The sequence below is a fragment of the Pichia membranifaciens genome (genome assembly GCF_001661235.1).
Source record: "Pichia membranifaciens NRRL Y-2026 unplaced genomic scaffold PICMEscaffold_2, whole genome shotgun sequence".
Lineage (NCBI taxonomy): Eukaryota > Fungi > Ascomycota > Pichiomycetes > Pichiales > Pichiaceae > Pichia > Pichia membranifaciens.
The window spans coordinates 1,272,353-1,295,984 of record NW_017566983.1 but is presented as its reverse complement, the minus strand read 5'-3'; the positions used below and the strand labels follow the sequence as shown (position 1 = coordinate 1,295,984).

General features: G+C 49.4%; 12 protein-coding genes across 12 annotated transcripts; 4 read left to right on the top strand and 8 right to left on the bottom strand.

Moving 5' to 3' along the window:
* Positions 1-6: 6 nt before the first annotated feature.
* Positions 7-1,460, bottom strand: PICMEDRAFT_10597 (hypothetical protein; the record flags this gene model as incomplete). Its single annotated transcript, XM_019159697.1, has 2 exons — positions 7-367; positions 484-1,460. The coding sequence occupies 2 exons, from the start codon at positions 1,458-1,460 to the stop codon at positions 7-9; spliced, it is 1,338 nt and encodes a 445-aa protein (XP_019018735.1).
* Positions 1,461-1,547: 87 nt separating this feature from the next.
* Positions 1,548-2,090, bottom strand: PICMEDRAFT_116768 (hypothetical protein). The gene has a single exon (XM_019159824.1). It carries the CDS (start codon positions 1,917-1,919, stop codon positions 1,635-1,637), a length of 285 nt encoding a protein of 94 aa, XP_019018734.1. The 5' UTR covers positions 1,920-2,090; the 3' UTR covers positions 1,548-1,634.
* A 117-nt stretch (positions 2,091-2,207) lies between these two features.
* Positions 2,208-5,840, top strand: PICMEDRAFT_32631 (hypothetical protein; the record flags this gene model as incomplete). Its single annotated transcript, XM_019162779.1, has 4 exons — positions 2,208-3,228; positions 3,418-3,642; positions 3,709-4,851; positions 5,200-5,840. 4 exons carry the CDS (start codon positions 2,208-2,210, stop codon positions 5,838-5,840), a joined length of 3,030 nt encoding a protein of 1,009 aa, XP_019018733.1.
* A 176-nt stretch (positions 5,841-6,016) lies between these two features.
* On the bottom strand, positions 6,017-8,101 carry PICMEDRAFT_10594 (hypothetical protein; the record flags this gene model as incomplete). Its single annotated transcript, XM_019159696.1, has 1 exon — positions 6,017-8,101. One exon carries the CDS (start codon positions 8,099-8,101, stop codon positions 6,017-6,019), a length of 2,085 nt encoding a protein of 694 aa, XP_019018732.1.
* Positions 8,102-9,735: 1,634 nt separating this feature from the next.
* PICMEDRAFT_116688 (hypothetical protein) lies at positions 9,736-10,123 on the bottom strand. The gene has a single exon (XM_019159823.1). It carries the CDS (start codon positions 10,029-10,031, stop codon positions 9,783-9,785), a length of 249 nt encoding a protein of 82 aa, XP_019018731.1. The 5' UTR covers positions 10,032-10,123; the 3' UTR covers positions 9,736-9,782.
* PICMEDRAFT_116687 (hypothetical protein) lies at positions 10,124-11,138 on the bottom strand. The gene has a single exon (XM_019159822.1). It carries the CDS (start codon positions 10,913-10,915, stop codon positions 10,217-10,219), a length of 699 nt encoding a protein of 232 aa, XP_019018730.1. The 5' UTR covers positions 10,916-11,138; the 3' UTR covers positions 10,124-10,216.
* Positions 11,139-13,641: 2,503 nt separating this feature from the next.
* Positions 13,642-15,771, bottom strand: PICMEDRAFT_18701 (hypothetical protein; the record flags this gene model as incomplete). Its single annotated transcript, XM_019162083.1, has 2 exons — positions 13,642-13,824; positions 14,047-15,771. Coding segments are annotated over 2 exons (1,908 nt in total), but the record flags the coding sequence as incomplete, so codon positions are not given.
* A 902-nt stretch (positions 15,772-16,673) lies between these two features.
* PICMEDRAFT_71665 (hypothetical protein) lies at positions 16,674-17,930 on the bottom strand (the record flags this gene model as incomplete). Its single annotated transcript, XM_019163976.1, has 1 exon — positions 16,674-17,930. One exon carries the CDS (start codon positions 17,928-17,930, stop codon positions 16,674-16,676), a length of 1,257 nt encoding a protein of 418 aa, XP_019018728.1.
* A 240-nt stretch (positions 17,931-18,170) lies between these two features.
* Positions 18,171-18,719, bottom strand: PICMEDRAFT_58040 (hypothetical protein; the record flags this gene model as incomplete). The annotated part of the gene is made up of 1 exon (XM_019163272.1): positions 18,171-18,719. The coding sequence occupies one exon, from the start codon at positions 18,717-18,719 to the stop codon at positions 18,171-18,173; it is 549 nt and encodes a 182-aa protein (XP_019018727.1).
* A 310-nt stretch (positions 18,720-19,029) lies between these two features.
* On the top strand, positions 19,030-19,545 carry PICMEDRAFT_23573 (hypothetical protein; the record flags this gene model as incomplete). Its single annotated transcript, XM_019162314.1, has 2 exons — positions 19,030-19,284; positions 19,342-19,545. Coding segments are annotated over 2 exons (459 nt in total), but the record flags the coding sequence as incomplete, so codon positions are not given.
* Positions 19,546-20,461: 916 nt separating this feature from the next.
* PICMEDRAFT_10588 (hypothetical protein) lies at positions 20,462-22,699 on the top strand (the record flags this gene model as incomplete). The annotated part of the gene is made up of 1 exon (XM_019159695.1): positions 20,462-22,699. The coding sequence occupies one exon, from the start codon at positions 20,462-20,464 to the stop codon at positions 22,697-22,699; it is 2,238 nt and encodes a 745-aa protein (XP_019018725.1).
* A 132-nt stretch (positions 22,700-22,831) lies between these two features.
* PICMEDRAFT_116594 (hypothetical protein) lies at positions 22,832-23,461 on the top strand. Its single transcript, XM_019159820.1, has one exon. The coding sequence runs from the start codon at positions 22,964-22,966 to the stop codon at positions 23,297-23,299; it is 336 nt and encodes a 111-aa protein (XP_019018724.1). The 5' UTR covers positions 22,832-22,963; the 3' UTR covers positions 23,300-23,461.
* The last annotated feature ends 171 nt before the right edge of the window (positions 23,462-23,632 follow it).

Below are 23,632 nucleotides of genomic sequence, written 5' to 3'. Positions count from 1 at the left end.
GCGAACTCAAAGTTTAGAACGAATATTATGGTGCAGATGGAGGGTTAGCTCGGCGCTGACGCAAAGGCCGGGTCCCATCTGTTTTACGAGACAGCGGCGGACTGGGCCACCCAACCCCGCATTCTGGAAGTGGCGCAGCACAGTGACGGCCATCTTGTAGTTGCCCACGTACACGATAACAGAGACCAGTTTGTAGGATGGGTTGCCGGCAAGGAGACTGAAGATGTTAGCGATCAGGTTGACGGTCTGCGCGTGGGCGTCCGGCGGAAGATGTCCGCCCGGCTGCAGCACGGGCAGCACGCCAACAAACATCGGTTGGTGAAGTTCATTCTCTGGCATGAGTCCACCCAGGCTTGAAGCCCGTTGCCTGCTAGGGGGTGTAGACAAGAGGCAACATGAATCGAGTCCCAGGGCGTGGTGGAGATAACCATACTCTGTCGCAGGGGCCTCGCGACACGCCCTTCGGCCTTCGCCGCCGCTCACAGCAACTCCGCAGAAACCACGGGAAGGACAGGGTTGTAGAAGAGGTGGTGGCCATCGGCCCGCCTGACGCATAGTTTTGCACTAGCCTCGTCTGCAAAGGCCAGCACGTACGTGTTGAAGTGGGTACGTTTGTCAAAGAAGACCGGGCGCACGGTCCGGGCCCCGTCGGCGAACCACGCGAGGTCCCAGAAGAAGGCAGTGATCTTGCTCGTGGCGATATTCGCCGGCACGTTTCGCAGAATGACGCAGCACGATCTCTGCACTAGCTCCTGCCGGTCAGGCGGTGTCTGGACCGAAAGCAACGCCTGTGCCCGCTCCAGCACCGTATCCGTCGCCAGCGGGGACCGCTCCAGCAGGTCACGCCGGCCCTGCAGCAGCTGCTGCAACACCTCGAGGTGGCCCTTCTTTTTCGAGGCGCCCTGCTGAACTATGTCCACCAAGGCAGGGAGGTCTGCAAGGTCCGCCAGGAGTTGCGGGTACAGGAACCGCAGGTATCCGGCGAAGTCAAGGGTCTTCACGGGTTTCGCGTTGATCCGGCTGCCGTCTAGCTTCGCCTCGCTCACCGCACACGCCCGGGAGTACTCCTGCAGGTCACCGACACTCGCAAACACAAGGAAGTAGTCCTCCGTGGCGACCAGGTTACTCGCATACCGCCCCCGGATCACGTACCTGAGCGATACATCTGGCTTTACTCTCTGAAAGTCCGCCGGCGTCAGCGTGCTCGAGGCGATGTGCGATCGCAACACGGGTATTTCGGCATCGACTTCGGTAGCGTGCCGCTGCGCCAGCAGCGTGCTGTGCGTATCTACCAGTTCTGGCAGCACAGCATCTCCGAAGACGTTCTCGTGGCTGTCACCTACTCGCTCGAAGAGGTTCTCGTGGCTGTCACCTACTCGCTCGAAGAGGTTCTCGGCACCCCGAGGCGGCCTTTTCATCAGCGCCCGCCGCACGTCCCGCAGCAGTATCTTTGTCGCCATTTCTGTCTCTGTTTTGCTGCCTCTTTGCCCTCCACGGCGAGTCCCAGCTCCTGAAATCACCCTCCGTCCCCGTCTCCCCGGTCCTCTTCACCACCTCCCCCTTCGCCACCGACGCCCCGACGGGGCAAGCTTTCTGATTACGTCAGCGATGCCCGGCAAATTTTTTTCTCTGCGCTACCTGTTCACTATCATCGTCTTCTTCTCAACGGGGGGGCGGGCGATACAGCCCTCAGAGGACGCAGAGGACGTAGACAGCGTGCTTACTTGGTGGCTGTTGGTTCGACGAAAGAGCACGGTGGCGGCGGCGGTGTGGGGGTGCCGACATAGCAACAGTAGCAGAGCCACGGACAGCCACAGTCGCCCTCTCTGAACCAGAGTCTTGTACATAGTCACTTTACTCCGTTGTTCCCCGCCCCTGTACAAAGCACCCCGTGCCCTCCCACAGCCATACCTGTCCATATTGAACTCCTCCGTCACCACCACCACCACCAGCCCGAACCGTTGTTTAGTGCAAGTGCAGCCGTAAAACCGCTACACCTGTCTTCTCTCTTTTCCTGCTACCCCATCCGTGTCACATATTAGCCCGGCGTATATACCCGCTAGCTTGTTATCGGCCTTCTAGAACACAAACAACGCCCACCTTGTCACATATTATCTGTTGGAACATTAGCTTGGTCAACCCACACCCGTCTTAATCCGTCTATCTTTTTCCTTCCCTGTCCATATCAACTCCTGAACAGCAATAAAATGAACTCGAGCTGGGATAACTTCCATAAAACAGCGTCCGTCGAGGAGAGCATCGTCTCGAACCCTTGGGACACCGCTTCCAACAACGGGAACAAAAACATCATCAACCTGGTTGCTCCAAATCCCATCTCACCCATCATCTCTCAGCAGCAGCAGCAACAACAACTGCAGCAGCACCATCAGCAACAGCAACAGCAACAGCAACAGCAACAGCAACAGCATGACGATGTTGCTAGCATCATCTCAAGCTTGAATGGCGTTGGTCTTGGCAATGCCAACGCCCGTGGTCTGGCCAACCAGTCCGGCTTCCTGGGCGGCTACAAGCAGCCTTCAAACCTGAATGCTTTCGACGAGGCAGTGATGAGCGATTCCGGATCAGATGCGTTGAGAGACGCAATTTCGGCAATATCTGCTCCTGTTGCCACCCAGCCTTTGAACAAGTCGAGGTTTGGGCCAAACATGTTCAGTCCTGCCTCCATTGCCGGCGTCAACGTCACCAACCTGAAGTCGGCCAACATCGCGTCCACCAACTCAACTTTCTTGGAGAAATTCGCTTCGGTGACTGAAAAGACAAGAGAACTGGAATCTAATAACATCGGCTCGAGAAGGTCTTCGATGTTCAACAATGAGCCAAAATCTCCTCAACAACTATTCAGGGAGCCAAGAAAACAGTCTTTCAGTGAAAAATTGGAGTCTTACATTTCTGCCACAGCTTCTCCAAACGCTTCAAGACATTTATCGTTCAGCTCCGAAGTCAACAACGCAAATGCCGCTGCCGCATCGGAACATAACTCGATTGTTAACGACCCAAACGTCACCGCTAACCCATCCAATTTCAAGAATAACTGGAACCCGGCAACTGCAGCCACTTTTCACCCAAGCTACCCAATGAACGAGTTATCATTCATGCAACAACAATCAATAATGATGTCTTCATTCCCAATGGGTCCTCCTCAGAATCTCCCAAATAATGCCTATTTTCCTCAAATGTTCCCACCTTTTGTTCCAACCGGTCCTTTCGGTATCCCTCCCAATGTGATGCCAAACGCAAACGACTTGGCTCAATCCGAAGAAATGAAGCCTTCAGATACAACAAGAAGCGAATATGGAAGTAGAAATGATGAAATATACGATGATGTGAAAATTCAAGAAGGTGCTGCTGGAAATAGCCATGCAAATATTGATTCCAACGAAACTCGGGACAAAGAAGACGATAGGGGAAACCGTACGGATAATAAGGAAGACTCTGAGAGGGACAGTGCCACTCCTAAGGCTCCCGAATTCTTTCCGATAGGTATAAACAGATCTGTTTCTCCCTATGTTATTGCACCATTCAACCCATACAACATGTTTGGTCCAAACGGAAGTAACAATGGGGTCTTTCCCTCTATGATTCCTGCCCCTGGATCTCCAATCGGAACTTCTCCTTCTCCCGGTATGATGATGTCGCCTAGGATGATGGGTGTTGTCCCAGTTGGATCAAGAGAAGGTAACGGCAAAGGCCGTGCAGGTACTCCTCCTAACAGGAGCTCGAGATCTCCTCTATCTAACTCAAATAAAAAGAATGGTAAGCCTGCTAAGTTCAAAAACAAACATATTGTTAGATCTCCAATTTTGGAAGAATTCCGGAACAACAAGGACAAAAAGTACACTTTGGACGATATTGCCAGTCACGGCTATGAGTTCGCCAAAGATCAACATGGTTCCAGATTCATTCAACAAGAATTGGAAACAGCATCTGAGGATTCCAAAGAAGCATTCTTCAAGGAGATTAGAACTAACTCGATGGACTTAATGACTGATGTTTTTGGTAATTACGTCATACAGAAGTATTTTGAATATGGAACATCCGTTCAAAAGAAAGTGCTGTTCGAATTAATGAGAGGCTCCTTCAATACTCTATCACTTCAAATGTACGGTTGTAGGGTTGTTCAACGTTGTTTGGAAGGTATACCTCTTACCGATCAGCTGGAGATAATGGAAGAACTAAAGCCAAACATTTTGAACTTAGTCAAAGACCAAAATGGTAACCATGTCATTCAAAAGGCAATTGAACAGATTCCGATCGAAAATATTCCATTTGTTTTGGATTCTTTGAGACATCAAATATACCATCTCTCCATGCATCCTTACGGTTGCAGAGTGATCCAAAGATTATTGGAATGCTCTGGCGTTGAAGACCAAGAATTTATTCTTAATGAACTCAAGGGTTTCATCTACTACTTGGTTCAAGATCAGTTTGGTAATTACGTCATACAACACGTTATCGAAAGTGGTGAAAAGAAAGATACTGATGTTATATTGAAGGTGGTTTTAGATAATTTGATTGAGTTGTCAAAACATAAGTTTGCCTCCAATGCAGTTGAAAAATGTATTATCAACTTGCCTGTCGAAAGTAGAATCGAGATATACGAGACTATGCTGAAAGATAATTTAACAAAAGATGGTGAATTGCTTGAACAGAGTAATTTGATGTTGATGATGAAAGATCCATTTGCCAACTACGTTGTCCAAAAAATGGTGGAATTGATCGATATGGATCGTAAGAGACTGTTGGTGTTAAAGATTAGGCAGTACTTGAAACTAATCCAGAAAAATAGTCACGGTAAACATTTAGCCAGTATCGAGAAACTCAATCATATTTGTCGTAACTATGACATTTGATTGGTGAGAACGCTGGTGTTTTTGAGTTTATATGATTTTCCATCCCCCCCCCCCCCAATTTTTAAAATTGGAACTGTTTATAGTGTAGCAAAATTTAAAAATTATGTGTTACGTAAGCTTTTTTCTTTTTTTTTTTCATGTTTTATCGCAAGGTCTATTTTTTTTCCAGGTTAGTATTCTTGTTCACTCATATGGAAATTACCTCCAATTTACACAGATAGTATTGGGTTCCACCGAGCTATTCAAAAGCATTACTACATATTTGAAGGAATAGGCTCATTTTAGTTGAATATGACAACTGAAAGTAGCAGCAGCCAGCTGGATATAGACGATATTTTCAATCGTTTGAAGCAAACGGTAGAAAAGGAAGAAACGAAACAGGAGACTAACGAAGATGGAATCAAGTCCTATAGTGGTAATAAGAAGCAGCTTACTTATGAAGAATTGAAGAAGAAAGTTTCACATTTACCCAGTATTGAGTTACATCTATACCCTAATGGTAAAAAGGCAAACAATGGAAAGTCATCTCGAGAAATAAGGAGAATCAACGACACTGTCGAAAGTGTGTTACCTGATCTTCGGAAAAAAACTGTTACCGATCGACGTCTGATTAAAGAACAGAAAAGCAAAGAATGGTTTGCACTTCCTAGAGTTGAAATGACTGACGATGTAAAGCGTGACTTGCTTATAATAAAAAACAGGAAATATTTAGACCCCAAAAGATTTTATCGTGGTGAGAAGTGGGAAATTCCAGAAAACTTCCAAATCGGCGAGGTTGTTGCGGGTATTGGTGAATACGGAGGACGACTTAAACGCAAGAGCAGGGGTCAAACCATTGTTGATGAACTGTTGAAAGATAAAAACTCCTCGGCCTGGTTTGACAAAACCTATGGTGATATCCAAACAAGGAAGAAAAATGGTGGTAAAAAATTTCTAAAAGATAAAATAGCGAAGAGAAAGAAGTACTGATTCTGAGTTTCTTTTGCTGCATTGTGTAAAATAAGTAAACTTTGGTAAGTATCCGATACAATTAATTTTGACCTAATGAGACAAAAATTGGTAAAAAAAATTCAAGAAAAATGATATAAAAGTTTACAAATAATGAGGCAGCTCTATTACTTTTGTTTTTACAATGATACAATGAGTTAAATTCTTCTATTGGTTTGCTCTCCTTCATCTCTTCTGCGCTTCAGCTCCTTAGCTGCTGCTTCGCTGCCCATTTTCTTGACTAATTTTGTATGGAATAATCCACAGGCATTACACAAGGTCCTGGCATCCTCTGGACCTTTACGCCATTCAGGAGTAGATGTAGAGCCGCAATGTTGACAGACCATTTTAACCTTGATACTTAAATCTGGTTGTAAGGTCCCTTGAGAGTTGAACATCGCACTTGAATTCGTTTTTGTGTTGGGCTTGACCGGGATGACTTGTAAAGAGACCGACTCTCCCGGGAAATTGGAAGTCCTAGCATGCCGAACTATACCCTCGTTCGTTCCTCGATCTGCGATTTTTTTGACAAAATATTGAAAATCAAAGGCTTCGACATTTTTTTCCTTCAAACTTATCCAATCACTGAGCATAACAGATAGTTTTGAAAAAATGGCATTCAAGTTGACTAACTCCTCTGTGGGAAAGTCACGTATGTATTTATAAAACTCCTCAATTTTATAATTATTCTGATCAAATTCAAAGGTCTCTGATTGCGTGCTACGTTCTTGTTCTAAAAAATGTTGAATAGCTCCATTCTCAAGAATGTACTGATGAAACTTTGTAATATCTTTGGAAACGGTAGCAGCCCATAGCAAGTCTTTTGATAATTTTATTGAGTCAGAATGATGTGTCAAGTAATTTTCGGCTGCTTCCCTCGTTATTGGATCGAGCTTGCTTTGTGCCACCAAGTTGCTATACTTCCCCAAACTCAAAGGTTTCGGCTTTTTATTATTAGTGATCAAACTACAAGCTGGTTTTTCAATTCTACTGTCTGGGCTGCATTTCTCACGTTCTTCTTCTGGCTTTAAAAGGCCGAGTGGAGCATGCTTCCCTTTTCTAGGAAAGTCTTTCGTCCCCAGAAAGGATTCTTCTTGGCGTGAGCCTTCCCTACTTTTCTTCTGTGATTCAATAGGAGAAGTTGGTTTACTAGACGTTACAGAGCCACGTTTTTGGTTAGTCAATTGCTGGGGAGTGAATTGTTGAGTATAAAAGCTGTTAGGCTGATCACTTAAATTCTGTGGTGAATACATTTGATGAGAAGGTAAAAACTGATGTTGCTGTTGAGCTCGCTGAATCATTAGTGGTGGAGGTTGCTGGTGTAGATGCTGTTGATGGTGAATGGGTGATATGTTTTGCATTGGTTGCATGTTCTGAATTGGTTGCATCTGTTGGTAATAAAAGTTCGTAGGGGTATCTAGCTGTGTCGAACCGTGAAATTGAGAATATGTAAGTGGTTGCTGTGGCTGTTGTGATTGTTGAGGCTGTTGTGAAAATTGAAGTAGTTGCTGATGAGATTGTTGCTGTTGCTGTAGCTGGTGATGTTGTTGATGTTGTTGTTCCTGTAGCTGTTGTTGCTGTTGTTGAGGATAGCCAGAAAACGAATGGAACTGACTCTGTTTTTCATAGGGATTCATTTGTAGGGGTATTTGCTGATGTTGAGATTGATACGCCGGATATTGAATTGCTGGGGAAGCGTTGCTATGCGAAAGAACGGGAGCCTGTGGCGACCCGGCTGTAGAAAAGGCATGAGACAACTGGGGTAGCTGTGTGACCGGCGACCTATAAATGGGTTGAATGGTGTGGGGCCTACTCGGTAGATGCTGCGACGGATGTTGCAGCCTCTGTGTAGAAGATGGTTGCTGATATTGAGGGAACGTGTTATTTGAATGATTATTTTGAGGTGTCATTTCAGGAAGCCTATAGTGCTCCATTTGATGATGTATAGGTAGCGGGATAGATCTTGTCAACAAGGAGGATGTGGTGTTGCTATAAGAGTCCGATTCAAAAGGAGGAGTAGAAGTGCTTACTCTCTTGCTATTTTCTGAACCGGTAGATGATTGTATAATATCTTTTCTGGCTGTGTCTATTGAAGAGCTAGTAGTACTTTGAGTAGGTTCTACACTAGTTTTAGTTACGTTTTCTGGGGTTAGCGAAGAGATCTTCGGTGATGGGTCGAACGGTGAAGTTTTTTGAGTGTTAGAGAGTGCTGAGTCAGGTTCTTCGTGCTTACTTTCTTCCATTGATGATGTGAATGACTACTTGATGGGTGGGGTGCCAATCCGATAAGGCCTATCTATTTTCAAGGTGACAATTGTTGATTTAGCAAAATGGAAAAAAAACGGTTGGAAAGATAGAGACAGTATTATAAGCAAAGCATTGATCTGAATTGGGTGCTGTTTCAATGGTGAGGTATCGCTAATCAGCGGGGGAAAAGACGGTTGTGGCGTGTCTATAGAAGAATGTAGAGTTTGTCCTAATGAAGAGTTTATGAAAGAATGGGTAGCCAGAGATGTAGATTGCTGATGAAAGATTATCTTGCAAGCTTCCGAATGTGGCGATCGGTCTTTCGAGGTGAGCGAGGTGTAGAGGCCACCTCCGTCTCCTAAACGAAAGCCTTGTAGAATGGGCTCTTTTTTGCCTTTGAGGTGTGGGGGACTAGCTAGTCAAATGTCTCTTTAATATCCGATCTGTGGTGTGGGGTATGCTCACAACACACACAGGGGCGGCAAGTGGGGCAGGTGGGCCGAGGACGGTCGATCTATTTCTCTGTGTGGAGGTGAACACAGCACACTGTGCGCAGAAAAAGTGGAACCAGCGGATTAGTTAGGGCAGCTAAAAGATGCAACGCCCAGAGCAGAGGAAACGGGGCTGGAGTCTGCGATGGGGTCGGAATGGCTTCTTCTTGGTGCTTGTGTAGAGCAGGTTCTCGGGAGGTGTGCTGGGCGGACCGACTCTTGAGCGGAGTATGTGCACGCTTGCTGACGTTGGCGGGTGGAGTCTCGGGGGGGTTTATAAATATCTCGGGGCGGTGAGAGACGTGGGGGATGGGGCGGATAGGCAGGGAAAAAAAGAAAAGAGAGGCTGTCGGGTTGGAAAAGTGGCTGGAAGGGTAGAGAGTGTGGGCGGTTCGTTGAGAGGTTGCCCTTCGGCTGGATGACACTAGCCTAGCGTTCTCTGCTGCTGACAGAGGCGGTTTTTACAGCGCAGCCGGTGGGCGGGAAGGGCGGTGGAAGGGTAGGGGATCCGTGTAGACGTACATATGCAAGAATAGAGGCGGGGGGGAAGCGGGTAGGCAGCCAGGGGTAGCTACAGGTGGCCTGGTCCTTGCCCCGGCCGGTAGATGTCGTCTGTGGGTGGGAGGGTGTCCGTCAAATGAAGTCCGGATTGTTGCTGCACTGCTGCGTTGTTGCGTTGCTGCCCTGCGGCGGCCGCAACGAGCAAGCGGGAACGGGGAGGGCGGTGCGTTGCGTTTCTGGGCGAATTACGTCCCGGTTCCGGCTGCAGGTTGCCGCCCGCCGGCTCGCTTGGGCCTGGCTGGCCCTGCTGGGATGTTGGGGCTGCTTCTGGCCGCAGACGTTGGCGGGAGCAGGTCAGGAGCGGGCTGCACGAGCTGCAAGAGCTGCAAGAGCTCTTCAGGCCGTGACGGATCGTTGGGCAATTTCGTCATGCGCCCGCGGACGAGGCGCCGGCGGTCGATGCGCTCCCTGCTGCGGGTCGCTGCAGCCGGCGGGCGGGGGGGGGCGGGGGGGCAGGATGCCCGAGGATGACGGGGCCCAAAGCGACAGCTGGGGTGTATATTGCAGCCACCCGCGGTGTGTGCTGCCGTGACTTCTGCGGCGGTTCTGGTCGGGTGTTGGTTGCGGCAGTTGCGGGCGCAGATAGAGTATCACAAGTGGTGGCGAAAGTTGGCGATTACATGGGCTATGTGCGAGGAAGTAGCACAAGATAACCTTTTTTGCCCCCGATTGTTAGTCCGCGAGGGCGGCAGCCGGTGACTGGAGCGGACAGCACCCTGCGTGAGCAACACGAGGGATCCCCAATGCAGCCGGGCGAGAAACGGCTGGGCAGTGGGGCGGCCGGACGGCCGGACGGGTCGTGGAACATCGGGGGGACAGAGAAGTCCTCAGCGAGCGGCGGATCTCGCATGCTGCATGCGTTGCCCGCGTGCATGTTGCGTATGAGGTGGGAGCGGGAGCGTACGGGCGTGCGAGGGAGCGAGATAAAGAGCGGGCGATTGCGACCGAGAAAGAAGGCCAGGCCCGGAAAGGGGACCGGGCTGGGACACTAGGCCTGCGGGACCTGCTAGTGCCTGTGCCGGCTCCACTAGGCCACTAAGCCACTAGGCTACTAAGCCACTAGTGCCGAATACGATCCGCTCGTGCAGCGGCTGCGCTCTTGCTGGGCCGCCGGATTTGTGGGAAATTAACGTGCCGCCAGCACAATGTAACCCGAATGCGGTAAGAGTCTCCGCGCAGGGCGGACGTGGCGGCAGAAGGGGGCTGGGGGAGCAGAGAGATGGTCCGGGTGCGTCTATGGCGGTCGCTTGGGTTTGCCCACAATACCGAACTAGCAATATTTGCCTGTGGTGCTCTGCAAAAGATTACGGGGCCCGCTTCGGAGGGCAGAAGCAGCAGGGCGGGCGTCAGGTGCGGAGGCCGACCCCTGCGCCGGCTGTGGCATAGCTGGCGGCGGCAGCAGTGACGTTGGTGGCGACGGCAGCTACACTCCGAAGATCCCCGGGTAGGGGAGGGCTGCTCCCACCCCACTCCGCATTGACACAGCACATGCCAGAAGTGCGACACACAGCGGGCGTCTCGGCAATTTGGCCGGCTGTTATCGGCTGTTACAACAGCCGAAGCACTGAGCAGACCCAGTGCGGAAGCAACCGCGAGGGCAAATGCGAATGCATATGCGAATGCAAAGGCAGACGCAGATGCAGACGCAGACGCAGATGCAAACGCAAACATCAGGGCAAAAGTGGCCGCAAAGGCGAGAGATCGAAAAGGCGAGGCCAAAACCGAGCGCCCTCGCCTACTACTGTTGATTATCTGCATGTAAGTTCCGCGCCGAGGATATCCCCAAACCCGGCGAACTACCTCCTACTGCCGTGGTTTCCCGGGACAACTATTGTGCATGCGTGCATATTTTCCTAGCCACTTTACGGTTCCGCAGCTTCTGCACGTCTAGTGGCACAAGATCACGCACGAGGGCGAAGGATAAGCAGGGGTGGGCAGTCGGCCGTGGTGGGGCCGCTGCGTGTTATTTGAGCGACGCGTCGCCTGAGGCGGCGAGCCCAGCGTGCCTCGCTCGCCACCTGGTCGGCAGGCCGACCCTATTCGGAAATAGATCAACAACATGTTTAGGTCTCGGTGCTACACCTTCTCCGGCCACAACGACGTGACGGGACGTCTTCCGTAGGTGCTTTTTGGTGACACGTCACATCGGACACATCCTCGTTGGCAGACGTGCCGCACACCTGTCTCTCTATATATATACCACGATGGTCGACGCCCGGTCGTCCCGCTTGCCGCTCCAGGACCTCTCCAACGGGTACTCGGTGACAGCTAGCAGCACCAACACCAGCGGCAGACCTGTGGAGAAGCCGCCTGTCCAGCCGTCAGCCAACCGTTTCAAACGACCTAGAACCTCCGTCCACAGGAGAGATACCATGGCGTCGTCGCTTTTGCAGAACGCCGCCGCAGGCTCCGCGGGCCCCTCTTCAAGCACCGAGGTGCAGATGGAAGACATCGTCAAGCTGAAGCAGGGCAAGCAGAACGACCTCTCGAGCTTGAACAGCGAGATCTGGAAAGTGCAGACCCAAATCGCAGACATGGAGCTGAAACTCGACGAGCTCGCCTCGAAGGCCTCGATCGTGCGATCGGACTTCCAGAGCTTAGAGGATAAGCTCAAAAACCTGCAAGCCGTGAAAAATCACAAGATACAGCGGCTGAACGACTCCCTTGCGGTGTTCCGGTCCACCCTCGACCGGTCCTTCGACGAAAAGGTTGCTCGCTTGAGCCAGACGTACGACGAGAAGATCACCAACATCATCAATTCCAAGCATCTCGAGTTCAAGGAGAAAGAAAGAAGCCTTTCCGACAAAATCACCGTCCTTAGAAACTCCCTTGCAGATTACTCAGACAAAATTTTGGAGGAGTCGAAAACGAAGATCAGCAAAGACGCCGAAACTGAGATCGTGTCACTGGAAACTGAGCACAACAGAAACGTAGAAACTATGAGGGGCGATATCGCAAAGCTGCATCAAGAGTCCCAGGACTTGAACCGAGAAATCACCGAGCTACACAGCAAGATTGACACACATACACAGCCTTTGATGAATGGACTGAATTCTACCATGCTCGAACTGAACAAAAAGCTGGAGTTTGTCCAGGATGAAGAGTCCAGTCTCGGACGACAGTTGAAAAGGCTCAACAACTCGAAAGAAGAGGAGTGCAATAAGCTCTTGCAGTTGAAAGAGGATTGTCGCCAGTACAATCACGAGATTGAGCAGTTTACCCTGGCAATCAAGGAGGAGGAAGCATACAGAAGGTTTTTACACAACAAGCTTCAGGAAATGAAAGGAAATATACGAGTTTTCTGTCGTATTAAACCAGATAGAGAGGGTGTTTTTGACCACGCAATCCAATCCATGTCTTGCACTTCCGGTTTGAAAGAATCTCTCTCGATATCAGAGCCGGCATCCGCAAAGCCGTTGAAAAAGGCTTCTTCTTCGCCTGTTAAGAAGTCGGTTAAAACCTACTCTTTCTTTTTTGATAAGATATTCGACGAGAACTCCTCAAATGCAGATATTTTTGAAGAAATATCACAGCTTGTTCAGAGCTCACTGGACGGATTCAATGTCTGTATTTTTACGTACGGTCAAACGGGCTCGGGAAAGACTTTCACAATGAGCAACAACAATGATGGTATGATTCCTAGATCAATGGACCAAATGTTTCAAAAAATAGATTTACTATCCACCCTAGGAAACAACTATCAACTATATGGTCAGTTTTTCGAAATATATGGTGAGAACATCAGAGATCTGATTGATGATGATCATCAGCATTCAATCAAAGATGATTCAGATTATCATGATCCGCCTATAGCGAATTCCGACACGAATGGCATTAAAATGATCCGGCTCACCTCTTTGAAGCAAATCGAGAGCCTCCTTGCTCATGCAACCAAAAAGCGTGCCACTGCAGCGACAATGGCAAATGATGTTTCCTCAAGATCACATTCGATATTCAAGGTCCATATTACAAAATACAGTAAGGACAGTTCTCAAAGTACTGTTATAGGAACACTAAACTTGGTAGACTTGGCAGGCTCTGAAAGGCTCTCACATTCTCAAGTGACGGGCTTGAGATTGAAGGAAACACTGGCAATAAATAAATCATTGAGTGCACTGGGCGACGTTATTGCTAGCCTCAAAGCAAAATCTTCTCATGTCCCCTATCGGAATTCCAAATTGACCTACGTTCTCAAGGATTCCCTAGGTGGGGATTCGAAAACTTTGATGTTTGTGAATATTAGTTGTTTGAGCTCTCATTTCAACGAATCGTTGAGTTCTTTAAGATTTGCCAGCAAGGTCAACAACACTACTTTGAAGAAATAATTTTGGGAAAATTCGTAGTATTATCTTTGTAAATTATATAATAATGTATGCATCAAATTAGAGATGGTTATTTCTATATACAACGGGATGGGGCGCTCAGGAGTCTAATATTTGTTTCACGTCGATGCTGGCCTTGCTGTATGGACTTGCCAACAGATCAGGATAATCCTTGGTGTTATCTTCCAACTGTCCGGTCTTTACAAGTTCTTCCCACTCTGCAGGAAAAGTTTTCTGACAGTATTGCTTCAATTCATTTCTAACACCTTCATGGAGGCAGTTATTGTGTAAAGTTTTCAAGACATAGCTATTGATCAAGTGATAATCGCCATTTTTTTCAGCAGACTCTAATGTCTCAAATGCGGTACGATATTGCTCAAAGTAACAGTTGGCAACTAGCAATTCCGCAAACAAATTTGGATCCGGTAATATATCGTATTCTGAAAGCCCATTATAGAAGTCTTTGGCGTGTCCTAATGTTGCGTACTTTAATGATTTCAACATCCAGTATGCGCTCTCGTTATTGGTACCATATTCCTTCGGAAGTGAAAATGCAAGATTGAAGACATCACGTGTTTTGAATGGATCTTCAAGAGCAGCATAACTTTCCATCAGTGAGTTCAACAGTTTTATGTCGAGGTTAATGGAGAGGTCCATTTTTATTGCTAAATGCAACTTGAATATTCCTTCTTCATCTTGGAATTTGGCAAAACTCTTCAATAGGTATATATAAAATTCTTCTCCTGGTGGTGGTAACTTTGATTCTTTGCTTTGTCTCTTCATGTCAGCAAAAACTTTTAAGGCCATTTCGGGATCCGAACAGTCAATGAATATTTTCACGAAACCCGGATAATATTCGTATGGGATAGCGAAGTAGTCGGCAAGATATTTGTAAACCCTTTTATTAAGCTCTCCATCAGTAGAATTTATCAAATAGTCATAAGCACAATCAAATATTTTTTGGTACTTACTAACCTCTAATCTAGGATCATCTTTTTTCAATTCAGGAGTTTGATCCAAAAGTATTTTTACGGCAAATGTCCCTGCATCATACTTTATAGCTGCTTTCATCATTTCGTAAACACATTCCTTGTTAAACAAATATTCATATCTTTGCACGTTTTGGTAGACATCTAATTTCTCGGCCCACAATATTTCAGGATTTTGCCAAACGTTCGCTGTTAGTTGGAACAAGGAAAGCATATAAAACCCTTCGTAGTCATTTTCCCAATCGACCTGATCCTTATATTGTAAGAAATATTGTGAAGCACGCTTCACGTTTTTGCTGTTGTTCTTATCTTGACATAAATAATTCATTATTGTAGCTACACTCTTGGAATCCATAGCAACACCAAATTCATCTTCAAAATCTTTCCTAAACTGTTCAATATATTCAAAGCTCTTGTTCGACCAACAAAGAGACTCGAAGACAAGATTTAGTGAATCGATATCTCCAAATGCGTAATCCTTGTCAAGATCACTAAGTCTCTCGTTCAGTTTCTTGACAAGTTGGATAGCTGGTTGGTCTTCAGTCAACTCGAACGATTCATACTGGAGAAGTGTCATCCATTCATCTTCAATATAATCAATCTCTTTCTTTTTCTTCAATACCTTGATTAGGTTAGTGGCGTCATTTGCTTTGTTAAACTTTAAAGCAGCAGTTACAAGTGCAAAACTTAAATCAGGCTCAAGCAAACTCTCATATTTTTCAGATGTGAAATAGCTTGTCAACTTTTCCAATTTCACTAGGATTTGTTTCGAAACTTCATCAAAGTTATTTTTCACTGAAAAATACAAAATCTCAACGTATGTTTCCAGAGGCTCGGAAATCTTTGGCTCCAAGATGTCCAAAAATGTAACAAGTCTCTCACTAACAAAGTTGTCCTCAAAACTTTCACTGATCTCTTCGTCAGCTGCCCTGAAAAAAGTTGCCAAAAGTCGATCCAAGAAGGGCAAGTCTGAAACTTCCTTATTACTAGCGGAGAGATCAGGACAGATCTTGGCTAGTAATAAAATTGTCTCGGTATCTGGTTTAATGGATTGAAAGGCTTCAAGTAAAATATCCACCACTTGTTCGCTAATATTGTTATTGTGTACATCATTTTCTTCTGTGATGAATGCTTGTATAACCTTGGAAACGCTATGTCTTTTCGTACTCAACAGCACATAGTTGACAAAAATCTCAAACAGTTGTAAACGCACCTCAGAATCTTCTGCGTATTCCTTGCACTCTCTTAATGAGTTATAGAACCTCGGGAAAAAATCGATGTATCGTACGTCTTGTAAAGACATTCCTCCAAGAACACTGCGCAAAAGGATAATCATCTCATCGGCTTTAAAGCTATCAAGTGGGGAAGGTGTTTGATCTATAAAATTTATGACTGCATTTATGAAGGGAAGCTGTTTATTTGGGAATTCCCCATCAGGGAGAGTTTGGATAAGCTGTAAAAGAATAATCTTCAATCTCTTTGCTTTCACTTTGGGGGACATAGATTGGTTTTTGAAGGTATTTTGGAGTTCAAGGAAAAATTCAATGCGTTGACCCTCCAAATCAGCAAATTGTGTTGAGGGAACATCAGAATAAAATCTGGAGCCATTTGAATTTATTTTGGACTGATGGATTTTTGGCATTTCCCTCCTTGATGAAATGTGTACAGCGCCGAAATCATGTGTCCTCTGGTACGTTGTTTGACTATAGTACCGGAGAATGGAGCCTACCAACCTATAGTTAGCAGAAGAGCAGCGTATCCTTAAAGATTTGGACACCTGCAGCATAAACACCATGATGTGTTTATTAATGCAGACAAGTCTTGATTGGCTGGAGTTCTAGATGAGAGAACGTACTAGCCTTAGCTACTAAGTTTTGTATATTACCTCTAACATTTTATCTGGCCTCCCGAACATTAAACTCTTGGAGCTTACTCTAATTTTTTCAAGTGCCAAAAACTGAAATAAAATTACGTAAGAAAATTGGGTCGTTTTCTATATATACAGGAGGTTAATTAGCGTAAATGTAGTATAAAAGATTATACATCGTTGTGAAAGTCTATCTATAAGTTTAAGAATATGTTGATTGGGGAGAAAGGTCTCAGTGTGTACCTTCACCGAATTTTGCGGTGTCCTTTTTTCCCTCGTTCTAGGTTGTAAGCGTTTGAGCGTCTGAAGACTTGAAATGCACATTGGAAGATGATGTATCAAAGGCCCTCAGGTCTTTCACTTTCCCTTTCACCAATCACATTTCCTTTGTCATCATAAACCTTGACATGCTTCTGGTACTCCTTGATGGCCCAGTTGAGACCAACAAACTGAATATCTGGATCACTTGCTCCTCTGCTTTTGGTGAATCTGGTCCAGAAATTAACGTCCTTGAATCTGGGATCTTCTTCCTCAAACCCATTTTCGAGTCTCAGCTTTGCCACTTGTTCACGCAAAAATGCACAGACCCGACTCCGCAATTCACGTGCTTCTTTGCCAAACATTAGCTCGTCAGATAGATCATTCGGGTTCTCATTGTTGCTATACTTCAAACACAGCTCTTTCCACTCGGACCTGAACTTGGAGATGATATTATCGTCGATCGCCTTTCCAATATTGACGGTGATTTGTGCGCCGACATTGTTCGGCGTTAAGTAGTCTGTTTTCAGGTCCACTTCTTCAGGCTTGACTTTTTCAAACCCGTCGGTGAATATCGGAACGATGACGGGTGCCACGGTGGGCTCCAAAATCAGTCTTGCTGTACCCCAGCGGAAGTAGCGCATTGAGTTCTGAAATGGCGGCTTGAGCTGGCAAACATACCCCTCGGGAAAAATGTGAACCCAGGACGTTTTGTAGCGGAGCACCGGAGAGACGTAAGTGGGGGAGAATAGAGAAAGGGCGGTTCGGGAGAGAACGTTGTCTGGACTCAAGTTATCCTTCTTCGTTTCGTCGAAGTAATCGCTGCGGTACTTGGTTAAGTGATCCTCGTCGCCCAAGATGTACTGTGAGTTGATGGTATCATCCGGAGATAGGATCCGGATGCAGGCGTCCAACCCGGACTGGAAAGGGCCTCTGCCGAATCGGTCGCAGGGGAAGATCTTGCCCAAAGAGAAGAATTTTTTGGAGAAACTGTTGGTGAAGCACACGTTCGAAGCTGCCAAGCCCCATCTGATGTCCTCCCAGCTCTTGAAGTATCGCCAGGGCAAGCAGGCAAAGAGAAACGGGTCATCGCACGTGGACATGTGGTTCATGATCGTCAAGATCCCGCGGTTGGACGCCCGTGCGTTCGCAAACGCATGATCCAAGTTCGGGAGGCCCTTCAGCTCGACGTTGTAGAGAGTCGCCAAGATTAACTTGGAGAAGCCGGTCACGGCGACGCACGTGGCGTGTGAGAGAGCGTTCCACAAGGGGGACCGTTCCATGCGGACGCTCAGAATCTCGTCGTCCCCCCTTTTCAGCACGTCATGAAACGACATAGTGGCGTGTATCTGTCCCTGTCTGTGGCGGAAGCGGTGAAGGTAGACGATCGAATGGTTGTGGGAACAGCGGACAGCCCGTTTGTAGGAAAAGGCCTGGATGTAGCAGGACGTGTGAAATATTTATTGGCTAACGGCCTACATGGAAGGGACAGTCTGTAGGCCTTAGAAAAAAGATGTGCGACACGGAATTTGTGGTGCTGCTGCGTAACGTTACGTACTAGATATATAGGGCGGGGCTCACTTCTTCTTGTTGGTGAACCTCTCGGTAACATGTTCGATCTTGATGTCGAGTCCCTTGTCCTTCATCAGCCCCGTGAGGTATTCCTCCACCTCGGTGGCGACGTCTCCCTGGATGACGATTTCGTCCTTCTTTTCGGCGTTCTTCGACACGCTCGAGCCCGTGGCAAACTTGGATGCAAACACCTTGGCTGTTTTCTTGAGGTCGACGTCCGGCCCAAGCACCTCCAGGTTGGCGATCGCCACCACGTGCTTGTGCTTTGTTCTCGGGATTCTCTTGATGATGATCTTGGAGTTTTTCAAGTTCTCCAGCTCTCTCTCCTGCTTGCGCTCCTCCTTGAGCTGCATCTTCGCCAACGACGAGGTTATCTGCGTCTCTCTTTCGGACGACAAAGACGACACCACGTTAGCGTCCGACCCGTACAGGCTGTTGTACTTGCCAGGGTTGACCTCCTCGAGCCACGCCTTACACTTCTTCAACGTCTTTCCGAACTCGCAGAACTCCACAGGGAGCGTGCATATTCCGCAGTAGGTGGTGATGTGCTCCATTTCGTGTGTCACTGCTGCTGTCTTCTCTGCTTCTGCTATTCTGTCAGCCCTACCCAGCTCTCTCTGCTTCCTGCTCATCGGTCTTCTGGGGGTGGAAAAGCTTCACGAAAAAGCCCGTCGGCTTTTCCAATCTGTCTCGATCGGGAAAAAGGGCTGCGGGGACGATCGGCCCAAAACTGCTGAAAACACGTGTGCATGTTTCGAGGAGGCGGGAGACGAAGAAAAGAAGACGTTGGAGAAGAGAACAGGGCAGGAGCAGAGGGGTTGCTGGCCAGTGGCGGGCCAAGAAAGACACGGACCCAGCAACAGCATGACAAAATACAGCGGTCTCTTGAAAGCAAAGTTGCAGGAGCTTCTCACTGCAAGAGGGCTCCCCGTGGACGGCACGAAGGAGGTGCTCATTGAGCGGTTGGAGGAGTCTGACAAGATTGCGGCGGAGCTCGACCAGGACGACGACGACGGCGAGGACACGTCCGCAGCTGGTGCAGGCCCTACTGCGGCTGCTTCTGCGGAAGTGGTGGCGGAGCCGGCAGCGGAGGAGAAGAAAGCAGAGGACGCTGCGCCTGTAGAGGCAGCGGAAACGCCAGCTGCGGCCGGCGAGGCCGTCCAGGAAGAGAAGAAGCCGGAAGAGAAGGAGGAGGAGAAGAAGCCGGAGGTAACCCCGGAGACGCTCAAGGCCGCCGCCGTGGAGCACCTCACGAAGAAGATCGCCCGTGCGCAGAAGTTCGGCGAGGATCAGCAGGCGACCACGTTGCAGGCCGACTTGGCGAGAATCGAGAAGTTCGGTCTTGCTCTCGACTCCGCCATTGCCAGAGAGCTCGGCCTGGCCCCTGCACCGCAGAAGCGGGCTGCGCCGGCCGGCCCCGGCGCCCACAAGAAGCCGAAGCCAAACAAGAAGCCCGTGCCACGCCACAACACGCCCGGGCAGGGCGCACCACGCAGGGAGAGAGAGGCGGACAGGTTTTACCCAGCCGGTCCTAGAAGAGGCGGCTACGGCAGCAGCAGCAACGGCAGCAGACACACCCACAACGGCCGGATCTACAAGACCCGGTACTAAGTCCGGCCAGCCGCCGAGACCTGAACACCGCTTGCCCGCCCTCCAGGACCTTTCCGGGAGTCACCTCGGACACAAAAGCAGCCCCAGCCTAGCCAATGTATTTACTCATCTACCCATCGACCTATGTACACCAACCTATAAGCTCTCGACCCAGGCACGTAGCAATAGCTGGACCATGCTCCTCCAGCGCAGCACCGGGCTCGCGGCTGCGTTTTCTCTTATCTGCGTGCATCTGCCGGCTCCCGCAACAATTAGCAAAGCTGGGTTCGTGCTCCTCCAGCCTTTATCATCACACCGCTGTTATATTCACACCAAACACTGGAGTGCTTGTCTGCAGGATTGCTTCTCTGCTCTGCCCTGGGCGATTGTACTCCCGCATTGGTGTGTTCTCTACATCATCTTTTCTGCAGTGCCAGCCAAAAGCAGGATACGCCCAAACCGCCCGTTTTCCTCTCCGAACAAGCGTGGCTATAAGCTGATCGCCAGGATCATCGCTCTGATAGATAAGCCACACTTTCTTTTCCAGCTTTCTTTCACCTACACAACAACTGCAGCTTCGCATTACACTCTCATTGACAACTTCTCCCTTCCTGGTGTGTCCCGCCCAGATCCCCACTTGCCTGTCGGCGCATAAAGCTTTTCTATAACCCAAACCGCCCGCCTGCGGAACCCCCCCTTTGCGGCGATGTCTTATGCAATTCCTCAGAAAAACCATTCTCATCAATTGCACCCATTGGACCGGTTGGACCCCGCAGAACTCGACAACGCAACCACCCTGCCTGACGTGTCCACCATCAGCATCGGGCCACACATCGAGAAGGATGCCGAAGGCACCTGCATGACTGGAGACACGAGAGATCCAAAAACCGAGCAAAGCATTGGCACTGATGAAAACGAGCGTGATTCAAACGGTGGTGACGACAGCGAATCCGGTAAAGAGAACAATGGCACTGCTCCGGTAGGCGAGAATAGCAAACCTAGCAGCAGGCAGGACCAGAAGCTTCTTGCTGCTCCTCCGAATGCCGACCAGGGAAGCTGCGGTAATAATAATTTTAATAACAACAACAGGGGCAATAGAAACAATAGAAACGGAAATAACACCAGATATCAGAAAAACCCATACCACAACAGGTCCTATTCTAGCAACTCATACCAGACGTTTCAGCCTTCTTACATCCCTCAATATCCTCGCATGATCCCCATAAATCAATACCCGGTGAATGGTGGAATGATTCCTCAATACCCAGCCTCCGCCACATACGCTGGGTCCTACACGTCCTCCTCTGGCTCCTCCCCACCGGCTATCACCCCGAGTGTGAGCAGAAGGCAGAGTCAGGCCCAGCTGGAGTCCTATGCGAACTACAACATCAACTACAGCTACAACCAGGATGCGACACGTTACTCACCACCTCCATACTACATGTATACTCCTTATGTTCCAATGTACCAGCCACCTTACCCTGCATCTGCTTCCCATTCACCACAAATGATTTCGGTTTCTCCGCAGGCTCAGGGATTTCAGCGTCAGCAATACGGCTCGAATAGGGTGATGCACCCAATGCAGATGTACTACCAGTCCAATAGCAGCAACGGCAATCAATTCCGCGGCGGCGACTACGACGAGAGCGCAATAGAAGATGAAGAGCTGAAGGAAGAGGAGGAAAGTGTAAACGCAGTAGCAACTACTAAAGGGGGCGCTAGTGGTGCGGTCACAATGAACTTGCTAAATCTCCCAGCAAGTGAGACCACGCCTGAATCAATTAGTGCAATTGTTGGACAAATTCTCAAGGGAGAGACTAGTAACGACAAAAACAGTGATAATAATAGTAATGACGGTGACGGTGAAGACGATAAGAAGGAAGAGGAGAAAGCTTTTGCTCTTCCAATTGACAATTTCAAGATCTACAAATATCCGGACCAGGAGTTGTGCTGGTGCTCCTTCCAACTCACCGATGAGGACAAGCTAGATCTATTAATAACCAACCTCAATGGACACGTATTCCACGGTTCGATATTGAAATGTTTTGTGCAACCCCCGCGTTCGGACGACGCCGATGGGAGCAAGAGGTACACGTATTCTTCTCCGCAATACATGTACCCGAGCCCCGCTCCCAGGATTTCCGGGTACCAGGTCAACTACCACCAGCACCAAGCGTCGATGCCGCCGATGGGCTCGCCCATGGTGCCTTCTGTTCCTTACAGCGGGTATTCCCCCAACTCCATGTCCTCTGCGCCGCCTGTGGTGCAGATGGGGGCCGGCTATGCAAGGTACGGGGCCGGCTTCAACAGCAGCGGCGGCGGCGGCAACAGCGGCTACAGACACGGGTATAGGCACAACAGCGTGAACAGCGCCAGCACTTACGGCGGGTCTGTGGGTGGCGCCGGCGCCGGCGCCGGCGCAGGCTTCGGCCGGAAGTACAGCTCCAGCCAGCGCAGCAAGCCGTTGGGCAACAACTACAACTCGATTGTGTTCCCGGACCTCGACGAGCAGGCCAGCAGCACGAGCACGAGCCCGGGCTACTACGAGGAGGACCAGATCGACGACAACGAGCTGAGCACGGAGGAGTTGCAGGAGTTCAACGAGACAAGACACGTGTCGCCGGACCGCGTCTTCATCGGGAACATTCCGTTCAACTCGTCGTACCACTCGCTCTGGCTGTTTCTCACGCACGGGGGCGAGCAGGTGCTGCTCAAGGAGCTGCAGCTGAAGACGGACTCGAGCGGGCTGAGCCGCGGGTTTGCGGTGGGCATCACCGACGGCGTGGCCAGCAGCCGCGAGCTGATTGGCCGGTTCAACGGCCGGGATTTCGAGAACCGCAAGCTGATTGTGCGCTTCGACAAGCACAACGGGTTGATTTTCAAGAGCCACATGAAGAAGAAGCTGGACAACATGGGCTTCAACCCGGCGCCCGCTGCTGCCTGAGTCCCGGCGGCCACCGCCCCCGTCTGCGCCCCACTTTTTGCTTAGAAGATAGACCGTATCTGTGTATGCCCCCTGTGTAGACCCGGAAACACCCTACTTTATTAACATTGCGCAGCCGCCCGAGCCTCCCTGCCTGGGTGCTCCGGCCGGAGAGTGCGGGCCGGCGTGATCATAACACCTGACGGGGCCTGGGGAAAACAATGGCGGGGAAAAAGCCCGAGAGTGATTTTCCTTCTACCGTGCAGCAGAGAACCCTCTGGAGCCATGAGTGTGCTGCCCCGGTCACCTGAAACTGGCGCTGCCGCCGCCTGCCTCCTGCCTGCCTGCCTGTCTTCCTGCCTTCCTGTTTGCAGCCCTTTCTCCATCTCTGTCCGTGCCTCCCTCCACACGCCCTCCACCCGCCCACGTTACGGGGCTATTGCGCCGCAGACCCCCCGGCCACCGCCACCGCCCTTGCCTCTTGCGGGAAAACAAAAACAGAATGTGGCGCGGCTGAGCACTTTTCTCGTCTGCCTGCTCCGCTTGGGCCGCGCTCAGCGTTTTGGCGGGACGGCGGAAAGCCACCAAGACGGCACGCGCGGCCACCGAGCTAGTTTTTGACAGCGCAGAGCCGGCAGCGCGGCATAATAAGGGGGAGCGACACAGACGGTGTCGTGGGCGCGCGGCCCGCGCAGCAGAAAATTTTTTTTCCCGCTGTCCGTGTGCCTTGTTTGGGTTTTCCCTCTTTCACCGCCGCGGACAATGGCCCGGCTGTGGAGCAGGAGCGAGGCCCGGACAGGCAGCCCGCAGGCAGCAGCCAGAGCCGGCTGCAGGGTGCGAAGCCGGGCCGTTCCCGTCACTGTATCGGTGTTGTGCAGAGTGACTTTTGACTGTTCCATATGTTCTCCTATTGTGGCCAAAGTATATAACTGGGGTGTTGGTTCCCATGTTTGG

Coding starts and splice junctions, on each gene's coding strand:
- PICMEDRAFT_116687 (XM_019159822.1), bottom strand. CDS start 10,915: ATGCAGATAATCAACAGTAGTAGGCGAGGGCGCTCGGTTTTGGCCTCG.
- PICMEDRAFT_116768 (XM_019159824.1), bottom strand. CDS start 1,919: ATGGACAGGTATGGCTGTGGGAGGGCACGGGGTGCTTTGTACAGGGGC.
- PICMEDRAFT_116594 (XM_019159820.1), top strand. CDS start 22,964: ATGAGTGTGCTGCCCCGGTCACCTGAAACTGGCGCTGCCGCCGCCTGC.
- PICMEDRAFT_116688 (XM_019159823.1), bottom strand. CDS start 10,031: ATGCACGCGGGCAACGCATGCAGCATGCGAGATCCGCCGCTCGCTGAG.